Source organism: Anas acuta, chromosome 1, assembly GCF_963932015.1.
Source record: "Anas acuta chromosome 1, bAnaAcu1.1, whole genome shotgun sequence".
Classification (NCBI taxonomy): domain Eukaryota; kingdom Metazoa; phylum Chordata; class Aves; order Anseriformes; family Anatidae; genus Anas; species Anas acuta.
Window position 1 is genome coordinate 142,365,541 of NC_088979.1, and position 23,171 is coordinate 142,388,711.

The 23,171-nt window shown below is 48.2% G+C and overlaps 1 protein-coding gene across 2 annotated transcripts; it reads right to left on the bottom strand.

The window, feature by feature from the left end:
* On the bottom strand, positions 1 to 23,165 carry SINHCAF (SIN3-HDAC complex associated factor). 2 transcript variants are annotated; one of them, XM_068661922.1, is made up of 6 exons: positions 22,973 to 23,165; positions 7,448 to 7,595; positions 5,578 to 5,677; positions 4,487 to 4,613; positions 3,201 to 3,351; positions 1 to 2,380 (listed from the first exon to the last, which is right to left on the bottom strand). In XM_068661922.1, exons 2-6 carry the CDS (start codon positions 7,573 to 7,575, stop codon positions 2,218 to 2,220), a joined length of 669 nt encoding a protein of 222 aa, XP_068518023.1. In that variant the 5' UTR covers positions 7,576 to 7,595; positions 22,973 to 23,165; the 3' UTR covers positions 1 to 2,217. The 2 variants fall into 2 exon arrangements, with proteins under 2 accessions (XP_068518023.1, XP_068518016.1); XM_068661915.1 differs by lacking the exon at positions 22,973 to 23,165 and adding an exon at positions 15,681 to 15,838.
* Between the last annotated feature and the right edge of the window lie 6 nt (positions 23,166 to 23,171).

Here is a 23,171-nt window from a genome sequence, read left to right on the forward strand (position 1 = left end):
TTTATTTTCTAAATAATTCTAAATTTATTTATTACCCTAGTAAAAAAAGTCTGGATTACAAGTGTCTGAACAGTATAAAAGTACAAAACAGGTTCCATAGATTTCTAATACATTAATACAAAGTGCATGACTACATACAGTTCGTTTTGCATTACTACTGGGAATGGAAGAGGTGGGAGGGAGTAGGGGAAGCAGTCGGCGGTTGAAATCTAGCAATAAATAAATAAATACAGAAGAGATGATCCATTTCAGAGCACATCCTACCACCAATACTGCAGCCTTAGGTGTACAGAATTACTGATGCTGAAAACACAAACTCCAATAGAAGCAGGTGTCTGCAAAAATAGCTAGGACTCTTGCTCAAGCCCTTATGAGACATGACCAACCTAGTTAAGCGGTTATACAAGCAAGAATCCATTTATTTGGTTGCAGATGAAAGCAAGGTACTTAGCTTTGTCCTCCCTGCAGAATCTCAGAGTTTAGGAAAAACAAAAGTAAAATCAATGAAAGCTGAAAGCTGTAAGGCTGTGATAAGTTAAAGCCTTCCTCTGATGTTCTCCCCAGAGGTTGGCCTATCCAAGAGAATGCAGAAAAAGAAAAAAAAAATAAAGCAGTTTTGAGGGTGGAGGCTCCTCTTAAAACCTGCATATCTTTCCCTAACTATATTTTCACTTGCTAACCATTCCCATTTCAGGAAGTGAGATTACATGGAAATCCAGTCCTAAGCCCTACCCACCAAAGTATTATGCTGATGACTCACAGAAAAAGGAAAGCTTGTAGCAGTCCATTGCAGAATATCCCAAGAGAGTAATAACAAGAAAATCCCATCCCTCCCTCCCCCCCAACAAACAAACAAACAAAAAAAAGCATAATTCCCAAGTTAAACAACTTAAACCTTCATAAAAGGAACATGAATCAACTGGGAGCTACAACTGCAGCACACTCTTCCAAGGAAGCTGCTTTCACCCTAAAGGCAAAGTGGAGTTTGAAGGAGCGTTGCAACGGTTTGCACACAACTTTAACTGGGAATCTGGGTAGAAAATATTAGAAAATATTATCTTTTGATCACGTATGCAAACAGCTGCCTCTATTCAGCACAGCACCATTCCTAACAGAAGTCTTCATATTTGCATAAGTCCAGTATTCATAAAAGCCTCGATCTGCTGGTCACTTAACAACAACAAAGTGCTGCAGGGGAAGAGCTCTGAAACAGGCATTGTGAATCCAAGCCCCAGGCTGGAATCCAATTGTGTCCCTGAACCAGAGCCTGACTTTAGCTTAGCAAGGGGCTTGGTTCTGTGTCAGGTCTGAAACCAGCAAGAAGTCTGGTTTGTGGTCACATTTCAGCTGCGCTGAGCCTACAGAAAGCAGTTTTTCGGTCTTGGCCATCACCTATACCTAACTTGGGCATTGGGTTGTTTTCTTGGTCCACCTCTAATTACCAGTCAGTTATTGCATGAAGTCGACTGTCTGCTGCTAGGTTAAAACAAAAACAGCCTCCCATTTCACCGTGTTCGATTCTTAGGCAAATCTTCCTCCTGAGCTACGGAAGGGAGCACTCCTACCCCTTCCTAAAAGGATCTTGCGCTGGGAGGCTTTCTCAGATAACTGTCACTTACAGCAGAGATGTCTGCAGCTAGCAGTCTGTGTCATGTAGGAGGGAGGAAATATTTGTCTCTGTTACAATGTCAGTAGTACAGGGTGAGATCTCCACACCTTTAAAAATATATATTTATATAACTAGAGAGGTGACTTATAACATCTCTATGCATTAGTTTATCCTATTGACTCATACATGTCTAAGAATGAAATATTTTCTTCGGAATTCAAGGGAGGTTACCAACCAACCTTAAACAAATGCCTTACAACCACTGCTTCTTTCAGTACAGAAAGATGAACTACATATACTTTAATATACAAAACCCCATCCTCAGGTTCATTTGTCAAGTGGGGGGGGGGAAGGATTAGAGGGACAACCTTGCAGCAGCATTCAGCTTTGCTAAGTGTTCCATAGCATCTTAAATATTATGTACAGTCTTTCTGAAAGGATACAAACTGGCTTCAGAGTTTGCGGAATTGTAGCAGTAAAACCCAAAACAGTTCTAGGGAATAGTCTTTTGGCAGCATAGCAGGTGTCCAATGTGAACAATCACTTTTCTAGTATTTTTTCCAGAGAATAAGAGGGTCTGTATAACCTTCCCCAGCTCTCCGAAGAAGTCACCACTCCTCTTGGGTGGAGATTGCTGGTGATTGTGGTCCTTCTTGTTCTGGCTTCTCAGTGACAGACTTTTTATTGCTACAGCAAGGTTTGAAGAGATGAGTGTCTATGAGGACTTCCCCAAAACGCCCTTTGTAAATAATTCCACAGCAGACCTTTTGCCTGGAAGAAACAGAAAGGAGAGATGCAGATCATTTATATGTTTAGAACATAGAGAAGTTACAGAAATGCAAGAAAAAAAAAAATCAGTTTGGCTCAAGAAACTACTTAGAGCCTCCAGCATTGTTTGGCTACGATAGAAGGGACAAGGCTGCTCAGAAAGGAAAAAACAAGTCTGTGTCTAAATCCACAACACCACTTTGGGGAAGAAAACAAAAACAATAAACCACGCCTGGAACAAAACTAAGTCTCCCGCTTCACTTCCCAGAGAAATTTCAGACACACAGCTATCTGAACTAACCTTGACGAGAATGCACTTACAAACACTATTTGAGAGGAGGCAGCAAAGTCACAACAATTTCAATACAGCAATTAGCTAAACAAGGGATTAGCGTGTCACAACAAGCAATAAAAGATAAACCTGTCAGCTCCCAGAAACCCTTGTGGTTTTCCTCCCAATTTTCTAACTACCATCACAGGTCAGGATTTGCTAAGAGCACCTATGTATGTGATAACATCACATCTACAGAGTTTCAAGACAAGATAACTAAAATCAGCAATTTTATCTGTTACTCCCAGAAACGGAAAAACATTTCTCCAGCAAGTTTATTAGTATTTAGGGAACTGGGGGGGAGATAGAAAAAAATGCCATGAACACACAGCATTCATTTCCAATGAAAGACACACATTCTGTAACACTCAGTGACTTCAACGATACCACTGAAACAAGGTCAGCAGCAGTACCCTGCAAGGAAGCAGACTCGAGCACTGAATGTGAAACAAATTGCTGTCTGCACAAAGTACACATTCTGTTGCATTTTACCTTTTCCAGTACGTGAGATCTAGAAAGGAGAAAACTGGTGTTCTGCTGGACCCAGCACTCATCTCCATGTCAGAGCCCTCATCAGACTGGTTACTGTAGCAGGGTGACTGAGCTGGGGAGGCACTTGAAGTGGTGCTGTGGGCATCAGAGTCTGTAACAAGGAGGAATAAACGCAATAATCAGAACATGCATCCAGAAATTGATCCCTTCCCTCACTTTTGAAAGTTAACATACAGATTGGGACCAGAGAGAAAGGCTTTTGTCATTGACACTTCTCCCACTTGCCCCTGCCCATTTCAAGAAGATCCTTTCTTCCCCTTTCTGTTAAAGTTCTGCAAAGCTCTTCCCATCAGTGCAATGGATTAGGTAGTGTTAAGTTCTAGCTGGATCAAGACTATGAGCTATGGAGTTTTGGTATACAGATGCACACCTAAATAAAGGGCTACTAGCTTCACTCCCCCCAGACACTCCCCTTGCACCTAGAATGATGTAGTTAATTCTCATTGCATTGCATTGGATAAGGAGATACAAGATCTTTGGGCCTGGGCCTCTACTAAAGAGAACTTCTTCCTTCAGGTCAGGTAGGATAATCAAAACAGAGAAGACCAATGCAGCAACAGTTAAGAAGGTGGAATGCTTGCTTTAGAGGAAAAAAGCTAAGTTACAGACATATTTAGAGCATTACTGGCAGATGGCTTTGTTAGGAAGCTAGGAATTCAAATCTATTTGAAGAGCCTAAGTGCTAGTGGAAAGAAATCACCAAGACTGGCAGAGGAAGGTGTGAGGAAACTGTACAGAGGAAACATGGCAAGAATTTATAGGTGGGAGGAAATGTAGGCTAAATAGAAAGCCTAGGTTTAAAGCCTACATGGAAGAAAAAGACTGATAGTGGGTGGTATCAGCAGATCAGCCTCTCTTGGGGAGAGCTGAAGACAGCCAAAGTTTAATAGTGAGAGCAAAGTTTTTCCTGGAAATGCGGTGTATAGGCATGGAATGTAGAGCTACACCTCCCAGCCAAGCTCCCTGCTCCCCACTGCCTCTAAGCTCCCCTTGCCACCCACCACAACCCAGCTCTGTCAGGCACCCACCCCACACACAAGCTCTCCCCCACTTCACTTCCCCCTCTCTCCAGGCACACAGAGATTGAGAGTTCATGGAAACAGAGAGCACCTAAACGTGTGAGAGCATAACTGAATCTAGAAAGCGACTCAGCTTGGCCAGTTCACAGGAAGCTATTTTAGGGGAGGCCTCAGCTTTATTATCCAAATCTGTTTGGATTTACTTACTGTGCCGCTTGAATTCCTTTTGCAGCTTGCTGATTTGATTGCTCTTTATCCTGCTTCCAGAGAGAGTTTTCATTTTCTTTGGTTTCAGCGTTGTTTTCAAACTGGGTCCAGCCCTGGCATCTACGACCTACAAGACAGAAAAGGCACACATAATACTTCTGCATCAGGCCCAGACGCCGCCTCAGTCAGGGTACCTGCACTGATTTAGCTGAAGGTGATCAGAAACAGTTTAGTTAAACTAGAACAATTTTGTGCACTGACACTCCCGTGTTTCACTTATATCTGGTTTCTGAGACATGTGTCTATAGGATAAGAAAGCAAAAACAGTTTAAAAAGCATATGCAGTTCAACTTATTCCTTCTTCCTATTTTGACAGGTTCAGTTTAGTAGGCAATGGTTGTTTAAGCCAACAGAGATTCAGTTAAAAGAGTGACTGCCCTGGATTTTTTTGTTTTTAAATCATAAATTTAACTTCTGAATAAAAAGTTAATGCTAGTAATAACCATAGCTCTGGCTGCCATTATCACCAAGGTTTCCTGAATAAATATTATAACATACACAAAGAATTCCGATCATCTTCCCAGCCCTAGGCCCAAACCAAATTAGATGTATCAAAACAGAATATATGAGTAGGAATAGCTGCGAGATATTAGTCTTTAATTATCTGACTAAACCACATTGCTATATGTGTTGCTTGAGCAAGTCACCTTGCTTGTTCAAACTATTAAAAGAAAAAAGAGAGACCAATTTTAGACAGAGGCCAATTCTGAAACATTTTGAGCGTCATAAGAGACTTCTGGACAAAGTTATGAGCTTGTGAAAACAAGGAATTACAAGGTAGGTTAGTCTGTGGCTCCATCCAGGGCTTACACAATTGCAATTTGCACATATGCTAACCAAATACATACAAAAATCACGTAACAGGAAATATCCCAGTCAGGTTTTAGAGATGCTGAGGTTGGGCAGAGAGTGTGGGTTAAACAGCAACCCCCCAAACCTTGCCCCACTCCCCCACCTTCCCACCCCCAGGAAGGACTAAGGCAGAAGACAAGTTAGCTTTGGAGTAGGGCAGAAATAGATAGTCAACTAACATGATTCCAGTTTTTTTTGGATCCTGCTGGCAGTTTTTTCCACCTTTTCACCAAAAGCACACATGCATTGCAAATATCTCCTGAGCGGGCCTCGTGGAGACTGGCAAAAAAAAAAGAAAAAAAAAACACACACACAAAAGTTACTTGGTAACAGTTAATAATAAAAATAATCGTTTGATAACAGAGCAAAAAGCATAAGAAAGAGTTCTCAAGTTCTGTTTTTCAGACATGACAGTTAATCTGGGGGCTCAACCTTTCCACCTGAAGACCAGGTCTCCCTTTCAGAAAACATACTTCCACGTAGAAAGAAAATGCATTGTAATCTGCTTCCAGAGGGGTGCTAAAACCCAGCCCCATTACCTTCTTTTTTTTTGTTTTGTTTTAAACAACAGCTTCAGTAGTTGGATTGATTTGATTGGAGAAGGAGGGAGAATAATTATATTCCTTGAATGTACATTGGGGAACAGAACTCAGGTCTGACAAAAGCTTATTCAGCTCTTAGCTTTCTCACAGAGCTTTCAAGGATGAGTAACAAATACATCTAACACACTGCTGCATACGTGTAGGATAATGTTTCAGAAACACTAGTCTCTGGAACAACAGCAATACTTGCTCTCTTCTAACAAGCTTTCTTCAGAAATAATCTCTACAGCTAACCTGCAGAAGAAATATAAAGGGGATACATGGCAGAGTTTTCCAGCCATTTAAATTAGAGGACTTTGAAGCATTTGTAGATGAACGGGGCAGGCTCAGATAAGCCCTTATTTGCTCAGTGTTAAGACTGCATTTTTACCTTGGCAAACATATTTCAGATAGCACAAGACCAAAAGTCCCGGTATATTGTAAGCTTCTTTATTGTGGTTTATAAAAAAATGCAATGGACCTTCACACAGTCTTTCCACTGCCAAGGACAGCAGCTAAGAAATATGACAATGAAAACTGTCAGCATCAGATTTATGAACAAAAACCCATGGTCAATACAAAGCACTATAAAACTGTGTGAAAGGAGTGTTTCTAGAAAGAGGTTGTAGGGAAAAGAGAAAACAAGAAAGGAGCTGAAGACTCAAAGATGCAAAGGTTTACACACGTAAAGCTAAACACTGAAGACAGGAGCAGCAATCGTGATACACTTTTTTCTTTTTTTAAAATATGATGTACTTAAGTTCCACTTTGGCCTAAGATTTTGATGAGTTAATCCAACAAGACCGGAAGGAGAAAAGTAGAAAATGTCAACAACAGACATTCTTCCTGGGAGAAAAACTTCATGGAAAACTACTGCATAAACAGCAGAAATTTTTCTTATTGCCCCACAAAAATTTCAAAATAAACAAAGTAAAAAAATAATTACAAGCTATCACAGAAGAATTTGCCTTGTTGACAATTCAGTGACACAGATTTAGACAAAACACCAACGTTTGAAAAAGTTAGAGAGATCACAGCAGCTCATATAAGAAATCACTGATATTTGCAGTTTTGCTTATCAGTGCTTTCAAGCATCATTATGTGCAACTTCACCTAGCTGGAAAGTTAGTTAGTTGATGCTTACTTCTCATCAGAAGGGGTTTCCAATTAGGACTTTTAATAACATATCGATAGGCACTATTTGAACAGCAGCACCAATCCCTGAAACAAGGTACAAGTTTTGTCTAACATGCTCACGTCTCCAGAATGAGCGAAAACCTCCACAGATCTGTGCTGCCTTCCTTCTGCCTTGTGCAGGGACTTAAGGAAGATGACTAGATCACTGCACATGCTGCAAGGGAGGAGGCATCAGCCAGACCTGTCACTGCTGTCATCTACTGCACGTTAGAGACTGCTTGGGGACCAACACCCTGACTGGCTGCAGCAGTGACTAGAGGAAGAGTCTTACCCAAAACAGTTCTGAAAATCCTTTTCGTAGCGTTTACTGTCAGTGAAACGGGAACTGGAAGATTTAGCTCTGCAAATACAGCAGCCCTCTATACTCCGATACATCTTCGGTTTATGAAAGCCAAACATCTTTTCCTCCCAGCTGTAGCCTGCGGAAACAAACAGGAACCTGCTGTTACTTATCAATTCTAGATACTGAGAGAAAAACCTGCACAATTAACTGGGCAAACCAACATCAGACTGCAATTCGGGATGGGAAACCAACAGAGTAGGTGACTGCTCTCACGTATTGTCTCAGAACAGCAGATGGACCCAAACACACTTTCTTATTTCCTGAATGTGAACAACAGCTGGAATATCAAGCACTACCCAGCCAGGACTCACGACAAGGGCACCGGCTACGCAATTCTCCTCCAAGGGCACCTCTACAACAGCACAACCCAGAGGCATGAACGCAGCCGGCGTGGCTCAGGGAAGCCGTACCTGTACCTGCGGCACAGCGGGCAGCAGGCTGAGCCGTGCCAACCTGCCCAGGCCCCTGGGTACACAGCAGCGGCTGAACCCCGGGTGTCACAGCAATGGGACTGTCATCACCTCCACTGGAGCCCCCGCCTGCCTGCCAAGCCTTGCTGAAAGTGAGGAGGAGTTGCTTCAAACGAGCTGCAGCCATACCTCTAGGCTGTGGGGCAGACATACCTGAAAAGCCGCTCTGGAAGCGGCAGGGTGGAGTCCCACCTCGCCCGCAGCGGCTGTGTCTGGAGCATGGCACCCCGCAGTGCTTCTCCACAGCCAGGCACAGGCGAGCGGCCTGGCTGCCTCCCGGCTCCACACGCCCTCCATGAAGGGCACCCTGCTGCCAGGGTGAGGAGAGGCCTCCCTGCCACCATTGCTCCTCAGGCCCAGTTGCCCCTGGTGCAGACTCCCTTCAGGCCCAGTTTGAAGGCAGCACAGAGCTCCTAAAGTGTTTCAGGAAACAGAACTGAGCGGCACAGAGCTCCCAAAGCACTCTGACAAGCGTAACTGAGTGAAGCGAGTGCTTCAGACAGCCCACTGGTGACAGGAAGCTGAGAACTTCTGCTTTTAAACACTGGAAGATGGAGCCATGCAAATAGCACACAGCTTTCCCCCTTCCCCTAACAAAACAGTCAAGTCTTGTAGAAGTTAACAAAAATCCCAACCTCTCCCTATCACAGACATCAACTGAGCCACCTCTGCCATGCCCCAGTAAAAAGCAACTTGTCTTACTGGTGAATGCACGTGCACAAGGGTCCACACCCACATCTTCACCTGCAGAAAGGCAAGGGAGGGACAGAGATGGAGAAAATTAACCCAAAAACTCCAGTCTGCAGCACCCAGACTCGCCTCATTGTTACAGCAATACAAATCTGAAAAGCAGGGCCGGCTGACGTTGAAAACTCACTTTCACAGAACAACCATGCCTAGTGTCACGCTTACATTGCTGACAGAGGTTACACATGGGGAAAGAGTTCCTCTGCATTTCCACAGGATCACAGCACCAGTTAATAAACCACCCAGGCCTGGACACAGTCCTTCACATGGAGGTGGAATTACTCCCAGCAACACCCCTGCCCCGCAGGAGAAAATCAGAACACGGTGGCACTGCAAGACAAACACCTGAGGTTCCCAGGCTCCAAAGAAAAACAAAATTCAATGTTTTATCTAGTACCACTGGTCAATAGTCTCACACAAAATCCACTACAAGGAACCCCGACTTAGCTGAAAGAGTACATGTTTACATCTCATAACACAATACCGCTGGGTGCCCACTGAGGTTGTCTCCTTGCAATTACTGCTGCACAAACACATACAAAGACACGGGTCGCCCCCAGACAACTTGTGCAAAGCGCGTTCAAGGCAAGGGTCTTGTATAAGCTGAACGCTTAAGAGATCCTCCAGGCTTAAGAGACAGGTGGAAGAGGGGACAAGTCTTCCCTTCCCTTTTTGCCACAGCTTTGAAGCACTTGCACTCTTTTCTCCTTTGTGCCCGTTCGCAGCACAAGCTCACTGAGAGCCAGGTTCTCCCAAGGCTCACTTGCACCCATCTCCAGCAGCATCACCCCAAATGCTGCCAGGCTTCCTACTTGCTGCTGCCTCTATTAGCACAGCAGTGGCCTGGAGGCCAGGAACAGCTGCAGTAAGCCAAAGAAGGTGTCAGGCTAGAGGCAGGCTGAATGAGTTTGCTGAGGGAAGGTTAGACACTACTCTGCTTGGATGTTTTCAGAAGCACTTATTATGAACGCTCTGCTGAATCAGGTTCATATCCCCGGACTGTCAAGACAAATAAACAAAGGAGTGTCTAGGCGTACACCTAGAATATGTATTTTGTTTCTTAGCATCCAGAGTACCCCTTCAAAGGGGAGTGTATCTTGCGGATACTGTGTTTAACAAGCCTCTCGAGATCCAACAGTGTGCTCATCTGGGAGTTTCCAGCTACCAGCGATTTTAGATTGCTTGACTACCTTAGTCTGTGGTCTGCTGCTCTTCTTTAGAAACCCAAGGACTGACTGCGGGCACGATGTTCAGAGCTACAAAACTTAAGCAGCAAGAACATCTTGACTGCTACAGGGCAAGACGTAAAATTGAGCTCAACAATTTGATTCAATTTTTAACCCAGTTTCTCCCAGAAATGTGGACACCAATGAGAGGATCTCTGTCACCAGCTGCTATTTATACCACAGCAGAGTAAGACGCATGTTTTACAATTAATGCTCTGGCAAAGGCTGGCATCAGACACGCACACTCTGAAAATATTTTGTTTTGCATCGTTGCTGCCATTCTCACAGGAGCAGCCTTTCAACACGATCTTTCAATAGAAGGGAAACTAGTGCCATCTGTTTCCCACTTGATGAATGGTCAGCAACGGTATTACCATATATCATGCCTGAATGGGGAAAAGTTAGTAGCAAAACCACAAGTAAAACAGATTTCTCTGACAACTGCATCGAAGTGCAGTTATAAATGGAGGGCGTCCGTCCAGTTACACATTTAACCCTGAACAGTTGCCATTTGACCATTATACACTAAATAATCTGGAAAGTTTAATGTGGACTACATTTGAGTCTAGAGGTGCTGCTGAACTTAAAGCACTGCCTCAGCTTCCATTCTAAACCATAATTGTGTCTAGTGCTCAAGCTGGCACTACTTTTCTATAGACTTCAGCGTAGCTAGAAGTACATGTGACTGGGCCCATTTCAAAGGTTTCACCTGAAAGATTTGCAATTTAGATCTCAAATTAAAACTAGGGAGTTAGATCTGCCAGCTGCTGTAACACAGCATAGCTTGCCTACCACTGCAACGCCTGAATCTGAGCTGTGGAAGCTTAACCATGGAAAATTTGGGGCAGATAAAAAGCTGGTGGGTAGGAATGCAGCTCCACATAAGTTAAAAGCATTGCACAAGATAGTCTTGCCAAATTTAAACAAGTTATTTTAAATATATGAAGCCTTTTAAATCAACAGCTGCACAGAAGTTAAAGGGACCAATTACAAGCAAAAAAAAAAAAAAGAAAAACAAACCAAGTCCTAGCAAAGCATGTTTGTCATTCTGCAGAAATGGAGATTTATGTATGTGTAGGGAGCATTATCCCCTTAAGTCAGGGAGAAAGGGCTCCTCTTCCCTGGTCTACCTGTAAAAGGAGAAGCTACTGATTCCCCAAGTCCTGCTTTAAAAAACTGCTTTAGCAACTTGAATGGAAACAAGTTCTCTCCATACCTCTGCCCTCTCGCTTTTGGAAAAGTGGAGAACTCTGAGTCAAGCAGAGAACAGCAGAGTAGGTGAGGAAGAAAAAACACACCCTGCTTAATGCATTTGTGAAAAGCTGCTACAAGGCAGCACGTATCATATGCGTGTGAGAATTGTTTCATGCTTTTCGTTGCCTGTCAGGACTAGAAATCAGGACTCAAGTTTTCTTTGCAAAATTTAATTTGATGATCTAAATTAAAAGGTATTGCTTCAGATGCTTATTAAGTTTTCAAGTTAGGGAAGAACTTCTGAACTTTTCCAAGCCACTTTCGTTTGCCTTTCCAGATTCCTTCTCTATTCTTTATGATTCCCCCAAGAAGAATGATAAATCTTGTAATAGAAAAGGAAGGAGTTCCTGGAGGGCAGGCACATCTCCCTTTGTAACACAATTATCAGGCCGGTCAGAAGGCACATGTTCACCTGCTTCTTGCGAAGCTGAAAGAGAAACATTCCCCCAGGTTACAGGAGAGCAAAGGGATGCCAATCCTGCTACTCAATGCCTCGCTCTCTTCCCATCTCCTTACTCTGGCCTGGATCTTTCTCTTTTTCCTGCAGCCTTGCAGTGTACTGTCAGAAAAAAAAACACCTGCAATTAATTTCATTTCCCTCTTCCGTGTACATAACAGCCTTGGCACAGCCTCCCTGAAGTTGAACTACAGAAAACTAGGATCTAGTCTACATACAGCAACGCAGACAGTTCTGGTCAGGACAATTTCACAATGCTCATCTCTACAGCATTTAATTAGAAACAAGAAACACGGCCAAAGTTTTTTATTATTATTTTAAAGGGGAAGAAATAAATAGCTTGAAATACAGAAAGACTCTAAGTGTTCTGGCTTTTACACTTGCAAGTTCCCATACCCAGACACACACACACAGTGCTTCTAGAGCTGTCTAGAGAGCCAGAAGTAGAGCTGCCTGTCTAGCTCACGAACTCCCAGCCCTGTCCCTCTGCTGAAAGAAACTGCAATCCCTCCACCAGAAATCACCTGCAGGACAGAGCACTGTACATCAGCAGAGGAGCTGTATCAGGGACTCAGTATAAACATACCTCCCCCTCAGTTTACATGGTCCAAAAAGAAACTTTGGAATAGAGTTAAAATTGGACCACAGAAACATATTTTAACACGCATAAAGAAAGACTGTTCCAAGGAAGGGGTCCAGCTGATCAGAATTTGAAAGTGGAACTTCAATGATCAGACTTCTTTCAGTTGACACCTGTCCTTACAGCTCAGTGACTACCTTCCAGCAACCACAACTGTACAATTTCATGTACTGCACATTCCTCATGATCCCGTTCTCTTCACCCGAAACAACTTTATTTGGAGGAACGTTGTGTTTGGCCACTGCTACAGTCCAAGCACATCAGAATGAAATAGCATCCCAGGGAGTTTTTCGCTCGATGAGCTGAGTGAGAACAGTAAAAGGTCAAACTACATCTTCAGGAATCTTTCCTCTGCCAAAATAAGTAAGCTAACTGTTTTGCTAGTTGTCTGCAGCTACTGTTGTGCACTCAGTGCTGCAGTGAAATCTTCACATACCAGATGCAGCCAGCAGCAGCTACCAGACCATGCAGCAAAGCCAGAAGGGAAAGTTTCCTTCCCTTAAGACCAGACCACTTTCTGTCTGGGCCACGAGCTGTCCTGAGTGAAACCTGCAGTTGTCAAGCTGCATGGGAGCCTCCAGCCCTACTCATCTTCAGTGAGAAATAAGAACCTAACCCCTTCAGACAAAGGAGAAAAGCTAAAGGCTAAGCCACTTGGGCGTTCCTGCAAACTTCTATGCGGTTAGTGCTCCAGAAGGGATAGGCCAAAGCATGAAAACAGTAATCAGTAAGATTTGCATAGGGAAGAAAAGAAATCCCAAACCTGTCCCACCTGCAGACATTCCACCTTGAAAGAGGACTTCCCCTCTGAAACTCCTGTTGCATAACTAAAACCTCGCTCGGCCCAATCAGGAGCCCTGCAAGGAAAACCTGAGATGTTCTCAAGCAAGCTGCCGGGAGTTCAGTCTGTGATGCTTATCTGAGCACAGTCACTGCAGCTGCTATGATGCTGTCTGCAACCACCTGCTGCTGAAAAAGCATCATGGACACGTGAGATCACGAGACACAGAACAGATATTTTATTATTTCATGTAGAGAGAGATAGTAATGTACCTGATGGAGCTGCAATGGAAGCGGTAGTTATTTGGCAAAATAGCTGAAGTGACTTCACTAAGAAGGACTCGTTTTCGTGTCTTTAAGTAACAAAGTGGTCATTTCACTTGGACTTTGGACCGAGCACATGCTACAGAAATTCACGAGCCTGACTCACGAAATGGAGTCCCGCCCCTGCATTCTGCCTAACCACTCAGTCTCCAGGCCCAGCTCCCTGGCTTCTTCTTTCTGCTAAGAAGCAAGTGCCACAAGAGCTGCAAGTCTGAAGCAGAAGCTGGCTGTGAAGTGGGACTGTGCACGTCCCTCATCCCACTGTGAAAGCGCTGGTACAAGCCACCAAGTGTTGAGAGCGAATGCAAAGCAGCCAGTTGGGTGACACAGAAATAGGTGGGTGACTTCAGCAGGGGCAAGGCAACAAACCAGCGCAGTTCTAATGCTGTTTGGTCATCTTTAAGCTGGCTGAATTTATCAGCTCTCAGCATTCCTTTCTCCCAAGCAGCCGGGGTGTTTCCTTTCGAAAGGGAGGACTGAATGCAGGCAGTTAGCTCCTCTCTGAGGATCCTCTGGCTGGGAGAGAGGCGAGGAGGAATTTCTCCCAGAGGCTCTGAGCTCAATCCCACCTACCTCCGGTGTGTCTGCACGCCCCAGGACTTGCTCCTCGCTGATTCACTGCCATGGGCTGCACATCTCTGCAAAGCTGCACCTCACTCGGGTGCCAAAGCAGCCGCGTCCGCTGGTGTCAGCGGGAAGACAGCCAGCCCAGTGCCTGCCCCTGCGCTATGGGGTTCTTGTAATCTTATTTTCTTTCCCCTCTACGAAAACCAAACTGCACAGCGAGCCCGGCCACGTGCAGGCGGGGGAGCCGGGGGTTTCCACAGCACGTGCCCTGCTGCTGGAGCAGTCCCACCTCGGGAAGGAAGCACATGGCAGCGGAGGGGTTTTGCCGGGGAAGCACCACGCTGCTACTTCGCCTGCTCAAGCGTGCACGGAGCCGTCTGGGTGGCTGTCAGCAGACAGAAAGCTCCTCGGGGCCGGCTGCGGCCACTTCTCCCCCGCAGCAAGCACATGGGGACGGCGACAGGAGCCCGGTGGCAGCATCCTGAGCTGGAGCCGCGCTCCAAGCGGCGGCGGGGCGCAGCTCCAAAAACTTGGTGGCAATTATAATAATTAGCGAAGCGATTCGGGTCCCGAGGACTGGCGGCGAGCGGGGAGGAGCTGCAAGCCCCAGCGGGGCCCGGCTGCCTGCGGGGCGGCCGCTGCGGGCGGTGGGAGCCGCCTGGGGGGGTCGGGGGCTGCAGGATCGGCCCTCTCTCGCCGGGACCGAGCCGCCGGCAGGTCCGGCAGGTCCCTTGCAGCCCTTTGGGTGCAGGGGGAAGGGAGCCGAGGCCGGCCCCGAGGAGCCGCGTCCCGGCAGCTTCCCGCCCGGCACCGCGTGGCGCGGGGGCAGCGCCGCGCCCCGGCCCGTTAGGGCCGGGAACAAAGAGCCCCCACCCCGCCACCCCCACAACCACCCCCCGGCGGGGTGTCGGGCCGCACGGAGTTAGCCAAAATTCTTTAAAAACCCAACTAAACAACCCGCCCCGCCGCTCGCCGCTCGGCACCGCGTGGCGCAAAGTTTGGGCTCCCCCCGCGCATCGCCCCGGGGCGGTGCGGGGCCGCGGCACACGCCAGCCCTTTGTTCCCCCCCCCCCAAAGCCAGGCTCGCCGCCGTGCCCTACAGGGGCTCCCTGCCGAGCCCCGGCTCCCCGCTGCCGGCCACCCCGGGGCCGGCCGCCGCTTCCCCCCGCCGCCGCCGCCATGGCCGGGCAGGCCCCGGCCCCACGTGTAGCAGCGGCTGCCCGGACCCCTGCGGCTTCGCATCGCCCCCCAGGATCCCGGCCCGGGCGCTACAGGTGTGCGCTGCGGGGCCGCACCTGCCCCAGCCGCCGCGCTCCGGGCTGGGGAAAGGGGCACGGCTCGGGCAGGGCGCCCGCAGCCCCTCCACGCGGTCCCGCCGCGGGGCTGAGCGGGGGGGAAGGAGCCGCGGGTCCCCCCGGCCGGGGCTGCGGAGGGGCGGCCCCGGAGCGGCTCCTCCGCAACTGGGGGAGCGGGGGGAGGCAGCGCAGGGCAGGGCGCACCGCAGCCACGCGTGTCACGCCGCCCCGGGGAGACCGGGCAGCGGCAGCACCAAGCAGCGGTGGGAACGCGCACAGGGGAAGGGGCGAGCCCCCAGCCGCAGCCCCAGCGCTCCGCTGCACTTTCTGCTCCGTAGTAAGCAGAGAGAGAGCAAAGAAGGGGAGAAGAAGGGAAAAGAAGGGGAGGAGAAGGCACTCACCGCTCCAAGCGTGCTGGCGGAGGGGCAGCGTGCTGTGCTGCGCTGTGTTGTGCCTTGCCGTGCCGTGCGGTGCTGCCTGCCCTGCCCTGCCCTGCCTCCCGCCCCGCCTGCCAGCCCGGGCGGCCGCGCTCGCCCCCGCGCCCCCTCCCCTCCTTTCCCGCGCCCGCCCCTCCCCTCCCGTCCCCGTCCCGCCCTTCCCTCCCCGCCCCGCCCCTGCCGCCGCTCTGCGCACGCGCCGTTCCCACGGCCCCATTCTCCTCAATCGAGCCCTGCACGCGCCGCGCGCCCCATTGTCCTTTTAAGGCAGAAAGGCCGCGCGGGAAGCCTACGGAGGAGGGGGGGGGGGAGGCGGCGCCCATTGTGACGTCGGCGGTGACCTCACGCGCGAGGGGCCGGCCCGCACCTGCCTCCCGCCAAGGGGGCGGGGCCTCCCCGGCCGCTTTCCCGCCGGCGCGCCGGGAGCCGGGGCAGGGGCGCGGGGGCTGGAGCCGGGGTCCCTTTAGGGCAGGGCAGGGCAGGGCAGGGCAGCAGCGGGGTCCCTGGGCCCAGCACGGAGCAGGGCGCCCCGCCTGGCGCTGGGTCGCCCCGAGCCCCTCGCACGGGCTCTGCTGGCTCTGCAGCTCCGCGGCAATCCCGCGCCCTCCTCTCCCTCCCTCCCTCGGCACTGCCCAGCGGGTCCCTTCGGGCACGGGGCGCACGCAGCGGGAAGTGTCCGGTGCTGCCCGTGAGTTGGTTGGCATGCTGTGCTTCTGTGTGCTTTCAAACCATCCCCCTCCGCCTGCTTCGTTGCCTCTGCTCCCCTCCAGACGCAGCCAAACCCGAGCTTTCGTTCAGCCTGCGGGGCACAAGCGTGGCTGGTGCTGAATGGGCTCCCAGAGTACACAGATATCGTTCCTACTGGTTTTAACCAGCCTAGGGAACTCTACCAGCTCTTTCCGCAACTTCCCTTTGCGTGTAAGGTGTCCGCTTTTATCTGCCTTTCTTTTCTGAGTTGAGGGAGTGATTCTCTCAGACTTTTACAGCCTTTTCCCGTTTTGTTTCCCTTCTCTACGCTTCCAGAGACCCCCCTGTGACATTCCTTCCAGCCCAGTGCCGCCTAGTACAGCATTTAAATCTCCACATGGGAACGAGATGGCGTTTTCAAGGAGCAACATTCTGCATCTGAACCAAACCGATCCCGTGCTCCCCACGGATGGCTACGTGCCCTTACCCTGCTGGCCCCCAGGAGGCTTTAATTGCCTCCAAGCCAGGGTCAGGGAGCCTGGTCGGGTATTTATTTCCCAGCTTTATGTCCCACACAGACCCCACAGCACAGTGCAACTCACAGGCTTGTAACTCGCAATAACAAGAACAGCTGATGCTGTAACCCGTGGAGGATTTCACTTTCCGAACAGCTTGGCCATCCCTGCCCTCTCAAAGGAAAACCATTTCTAGCCGCTGAAGTCCAAAGAGCGATGCATAAAGAAGAGCATGGTCCAAAACTTTCATTTCTGGAACGTCTCCGGTTTCCTTGAAGCCTTCACTGATGACATTGCGGGGGCTACCCTATAACTTGGCAGTGATTTGAGATCTCAATTTTGGCTGGCAGCCATCTACCAGTAAATAAAAGGCACTTCTATAGCTAATGAGCTTTCTCCAGGGTTCCTCTAGCCCCTGCCCCTCCAGCCAGCCACTTGTGCTCCCCACAGCATCAGCGGGACGCTTTGTCTGACTGCACCACATAGAGAGCTGGGGATCAAAAATAGCCCCAAACTGGAGCCAGCCTTAGGAGTTTAATTTAAGGGAAGTGCAGCCACCTGAAACAGTGCATGCTTCTGTTTCTTAAGGGTGCCAGCACTACAGGTAAAGCCTCATTTGGCAAGGCTCTTAGCGGTGCTGCTGTTGTAAAAAATAAAGCACCTTGGTAAAAGAGGAATATGGGATCATAGAGATCACGGGTGACCTGGAATACAAGCTTTAGAACAGAGGAGTTGCTCTCATCCAGGAAAGCTCTTAGAAATATTTACCTTTAAGGAGCACGTGGTCTCTGGAAAACTAATGGGACTGTGGCCGTACTCCAGCTAAGCTTGTACCTTTCCTGGACGGGGTCTTAATTATTTCAGCTGGGAAGGTGAAATATGTCAGTGATGTAATAAAAAAGCTAACCACAAGGGCTTTTTATATAGAAAACATATATATATTATGAGTGCTGAGACACAGGCACTAATGCAGAGGAAAAGTAGGACATTAGTCAGCTGAGACATCTGATCCTATTGTGTTATTTTTCAATATTAATGAATAAACAAACACAAATAGGCTGCTTGTTGGTAGGTGAAGAACAGCTGTCAAAACCAAACCCAGGCAGCTGCTCCTGCTTTGAGATTTCACTACAAAACACTTTTTACAACTTAAGTCATTTGAAAACTTGCTTCATTGGCTAAATGCCTGGCCAAGGGATTTTAAAAAAAATACCAGAAGTTCTTTCAGGGGGGAAAAAAAAGTGTTGATTGACATACAATTCTAATTAAGGTTTTGCCACAGAGTAAAATTTAAGAGGGAGCTATCATCCACAGATCAGCACCCACTTGCACTGGTTGTCCATGTGAGTAACAGCAAATGAATTTTCTGAAGGCATAAATGCACACAGAACCGATAGTTTAAAGCAAATGCATTAATAAAGAAATATGGTCCCTCTCTATGCCCTGGTTGAGGCCAAAGGACAGATGGCTCCAAATGAACAGTGACAGCAAAGTTTGATGATGGCAAAAATAGGTGACACGATGTTCCCAGCACCAGGGTGAAGTGCCCAGTGGATCACCAGTGCTGCGTGGATTGGGAAGACCAGCACCCCGAACTGGTTCTCGTCTAGGAACGAGGCAGAGCACTTATATCCCAGCCTAAGGAAGGAAGCTATCAGGGTTTAACAGAGAATAATAACCTCTCCGATGAGTTTTTAATTATCATTTCAAATTCCTTCAGAGGAACATAATTCTCTTAAATTCTTAAGGATTGCTCAAATACTATAGGAAAATAAAAAAGATCTTTTTCTATTACTGTTTAAAAACCTTTCGTGCAGCTTCACAAGCACCCCTCGTTTCTTTGCTGTGCTGTTTCTTTCATCCCTGCTAAAGCCAATAAGACCATTCTGTGAGGATTTATCATAAGGCGATTTGAAGATGCCATTAAGCAGATCAGCCCTGTCCGCCTGCCAGGCTGTTTCCTGTCAAGAAAGTTGCGCCCCCTTGTTCTGTCGTTTGAGGCACTTCTGAAAATGGAGACTAAACATTTGGAAACCCAACAGAGCTCTTTGCTCTGAATCAAGAGGCTTGTCTTTCCCAACTGCATGGGGAGAAGTTCCAGATTTCATGTGGACAACTTTGGAGTAAGCTTTAGGGGCAAGAAAGCTGTGAACTGCTTTGGAGAGTATTGTGTAGGCCTGGTCTCAAGTGGGATCACTTAGGGGACAGAATTTGAGATTTTCTTACAGGTGTAGATGCTCCAAAATCTTACCCTGAACTCTGCTAAATAACCACAAGCAACCTGAGGCTGTATCTTTCCAGGTTAAAGTCTTCACCCATCACCATCCTCTCTGTGGAGCCTTCCTAGCCTACAGGTCTGTTCCCAGTGACCCTGCTTTTGGACTACAGTACCAGCAGACAGAATAAAGGTCCATAAAATTATTTTTCAAGAGAAGAAAGAAGAACCACCACTATCACCACCACCACCAACAAAAAAAACTGTTTCCGGATCAAGGAGGAGCTAGCAGAAGAATGAGATCAACATAGCACAGAGATAGTCATAGGGAAGCAAAAAGGCATGTCGAGGATGTGGCAGAGTTTGGCTGCAGGGAGCCACAGAACTGTAGGGAAAACATTTCTCTGTGGGCAGAGATTTTAACCAGTCAAAGCAAGGCAGAGGATAGTGATACAAACCTCACCAAGCTCAGCTACTGTTGACTAGTCTCATGAGGAGCTAGCACCTCGCTGGCCTTATTGCCAAGCTGCCAAAGACAACAGAGTGCTTAGAAGTCACCTGGCGAGGAGGAAGAGCTGTGGGCAGCCTGGGCTAAACAGGGAAAGGAGGAGGGCGGGAGGAGATGGTCCCTGAAGGAAATCTGCAGAAGCCGAAGCCCTGATCATGAGCTTTGAACAAGCAGCCAAGAACCAAGTGGAAATCTACCACTGAAATCTGGAAGGAGGAGCTGGAGGCAAAAATTTTCGTAAGGGTAAAAGGGAATGGAGCTGGCTAACAAAGCCACCACATTACACAGATAACTTCAGATAGCTTAATTGGATTGAATCAGCTAATTGGTCTGCAACAAATCAACCAAATTTGACATTTAACATCCTCTAAAAGCCAAGCCAAGGGCAGACAGAGAAAAAGGACAGGCAGGGAGAAAGCAGCATCAAAGGAGGAGGCAGTGAGAAGAATGTAAGAGCCACCCCCCTCTGCAGGACAGAGGCGTGCCACTCAGAAAATTAAAAGATAAGGAAAGGTGAAAGACTTTCCAAGAGAAAGCCTTAGCTCACAAACCCATGTAGAGAAGGGAAGGGCAGAAGAAGGATGGGCAAATTTGATATTGTTCACAGAAATGTCCAAAAGTTGGGTGCCATAATGGGTGTTCATGGTCAGGGATTAGAGAGATGAAAGACTTAAATAAACAAACCCGGACACACATCTAACCTTAGTGACTTCCCGCAAGGCTGACTCTCTGCTCATATTGCAAATTACAGCATGCCAAGAAGCCCAGGGACCCAGATGTTGCCTCCAGGGCACATCAGAGCTTGTACGCAGCATCAAGTGTGTGCTCTGTAGGCACGGGGTGATCTGACAGACATCTCAGGGCCAGTGGGAAAATTCCTCTGTCTTCACTGATCCTGCGGTGCAGAGACCAGCGAGGAAGCTAGCACCAGTACCACATGGGCACAGGAGAGAAGGGATGCAATGGGGTACTGACCCTGTGAAGGCAGAGGTGGTGGTCTGCAGCTTATCTACCTCTCTATGGAAGATGTATGAGGCCTCCCATCTGAGCTGTGCTCTTTCTCACATGGACTGGGTGACTGGGGTTGTTTGGGAATGGCTAAGGCTGATGATGTGCCATGGGAAGGGACAATCCCATGGGACTGAGCTCATCTGGTCAGGTTGGGGTCCCAGCCAAGCTGCAGTGCCCTGAAGTGTGCGGGATGTGGGGGGCACCTGGGCTCACAGGGAAGGCTGGTGAGCGCCCATACAGTTACTGGAGTGGTGACACCCCAACTACATCCCTGTCCCTCTCAGAAGCCCCGGGGGCTCCTGGTGAAGCTGAACGAGAGCAACCTGCATGAGGTTCCCCAAGATGGCATCGCCCTTCAGGCACGGACACATTTCAAAAAACAGCTAAACAAAGTGATGGCTGTTTACAGCATGGCTGGTCAGAGACACTCCAAAAACTGGCCTTTCTGAAGCCAGCTAGCAGTGTGGTTTGTGAGGTGTTATTTTCAGCGTGCTGTCAAAACAAATCTCTGTCCATGGCTGACCTGAGTGACTCTTCTTGTCAGGACAACTGCCCTTAGCAGTGACTGAACCAGTCCTAATGCAAGGCTTCAAAACCAAGAGCAATGGTTACTGGTTGGTTTGCACTGCCTGTAGGATGGAGGTGGGTTGGCTGGCTATGAGTGACATCTTAAACTGGTCCTTATTTGCTCTGGGAATGCCAAAGCCACGTATTTAGAGTCAGAGTTGAGCAGTTATTGGGAAACCATGGACATCTGATTCAATCCATGTAATCAAAACAGAAGTTTGAGAAAGGCTTAAGACCCTCCTGTGTAGGCCAATTACTAGGCTTCAGGCCCCTTCCTCCATGGCATCCAGCACCAGCCATGGTCCCAGACAGCCCCAGGATTTCAGCTCTGACCAGCCTGGTGCTTCCTCTACTCCTGGATCCTCAAGTTGTTTCCAAACAGAGAGGCCCAAGACACTTGGGCACGGAGCCCTCAGGTGCAGGGCTGTGTGGGTGCCCGGCATGTAGAGGCGTGCGGCGAGGCTCAGGCCTTTCCCCCTTGTGTGTGTGGAGAAGTGTGCACATGCTTCTTGCTTGAATGTTTGGGCCAAGTTTAACCCCCTATAAAACACATCCTGCTGTAAATCAGAATAAGTAGCCATTCATAGGAGGCCTGCAAAACAGGAGGGGGTTTGTGTGTGCCATTCTTGAAGGCAGCAGCAGCCCTTTAAAGCCTCTTTTATAAGCTGTGGCAAAGGGGCTCCCAGCGTGCTCCTTACCCTGAGTCAGCACGTAGATGCCGGCTGGGGCACTGGAAACAACATTTGGAGGGTGTGCTGGCAGGCTTGGGGGGGACAAACACCAACTGCTAAACTCTAGAGGCCAGATGAAATCAGTGGCACCTTTCCATCTGTCCCCAAACAGACCAGGATGTTGGGTGTGACCTGGCACAGCATGACAGACTCAGCATCTTGGGGACAGACTCTGAAATAGCTCGGTGCCACAGTCCGCTTTCCTTCAAGGCCTCTGCATAGGTTCCTCTGTCCTTAACAGGGGCCTGTACAGCTCTGGTAAATGCCATGCTGCTTTGTGACCTCTGTGCCATGACAGTCCCCTCCCAATCCCATATCCCCAGGCTCTCTCTGCCCTTTCCCTTACAGCTGTGGCACTCCCGTGATGGTTTTACACCCACTCCACCTCGGGGCTCAGCGATGCCTCCACAGCCTTTTGCCTGAAATGTTCTGACGTGTCCTCGTGCTGGCTGGCCTCTGCTCTGCAGCAGCACACCTCCCCGCGAGGCTTATATAATCCACCACTGTCACCACTTCCCACTGCAAATATTCATAATGCTTTAAACACACAGAGAAAAGCACAGGCTCCCCTCCAACAGGTACGTGCACTCAGGCAAGCCCCACTGTAAGTGATCCCTTTACAGAGCAGCCATTATGATAGTAGGAGTTATTCATTTTCCATTTAATAGGTGCTTGGCCTGAAGTGGTGGGGTAAAAGCTGTTTTGGGTTGCAAACATTTATAAACCTCTTGAAGAAACATGACACGTTCCCTTCACTGGCAGTTCTGTTGGCCTTAGGGTCACCTAAAACTCACCTATATGCTGTGTGTGGTCCTAAGAAAGCAGGTGGTTCACTCTACATGAAAGAAATAGAAGTACCCAGCTTCTCTGAGATCCGTCAATAACCTCCTGCAAAACTGCTCCTACTCTCTCAGTGATAATGCCCCTGTAAATACTAATCAAAGAAAACTAGAAATAGTACTCAAAGCTAACCAATTGCACAGTATATACACTACAAAACGATCTTACAAAAAAATGGTTACCTTCCAAAGCAATCTTCAAGCAAATTACAGCATCCACTCCACACAGTGGTTGAAAGAGCTATAGGAACGTAGCATCTAAAGCAGAATAGAGAATCTGCTGTCCCAGGGAAGTGAACTGTATCATTGTGTCCAGCAACAACACCTGGTCTCCTATCAGTGAGCTGCAGCTGGCACAGAGACCACCTCTTGCTCTAAGGCT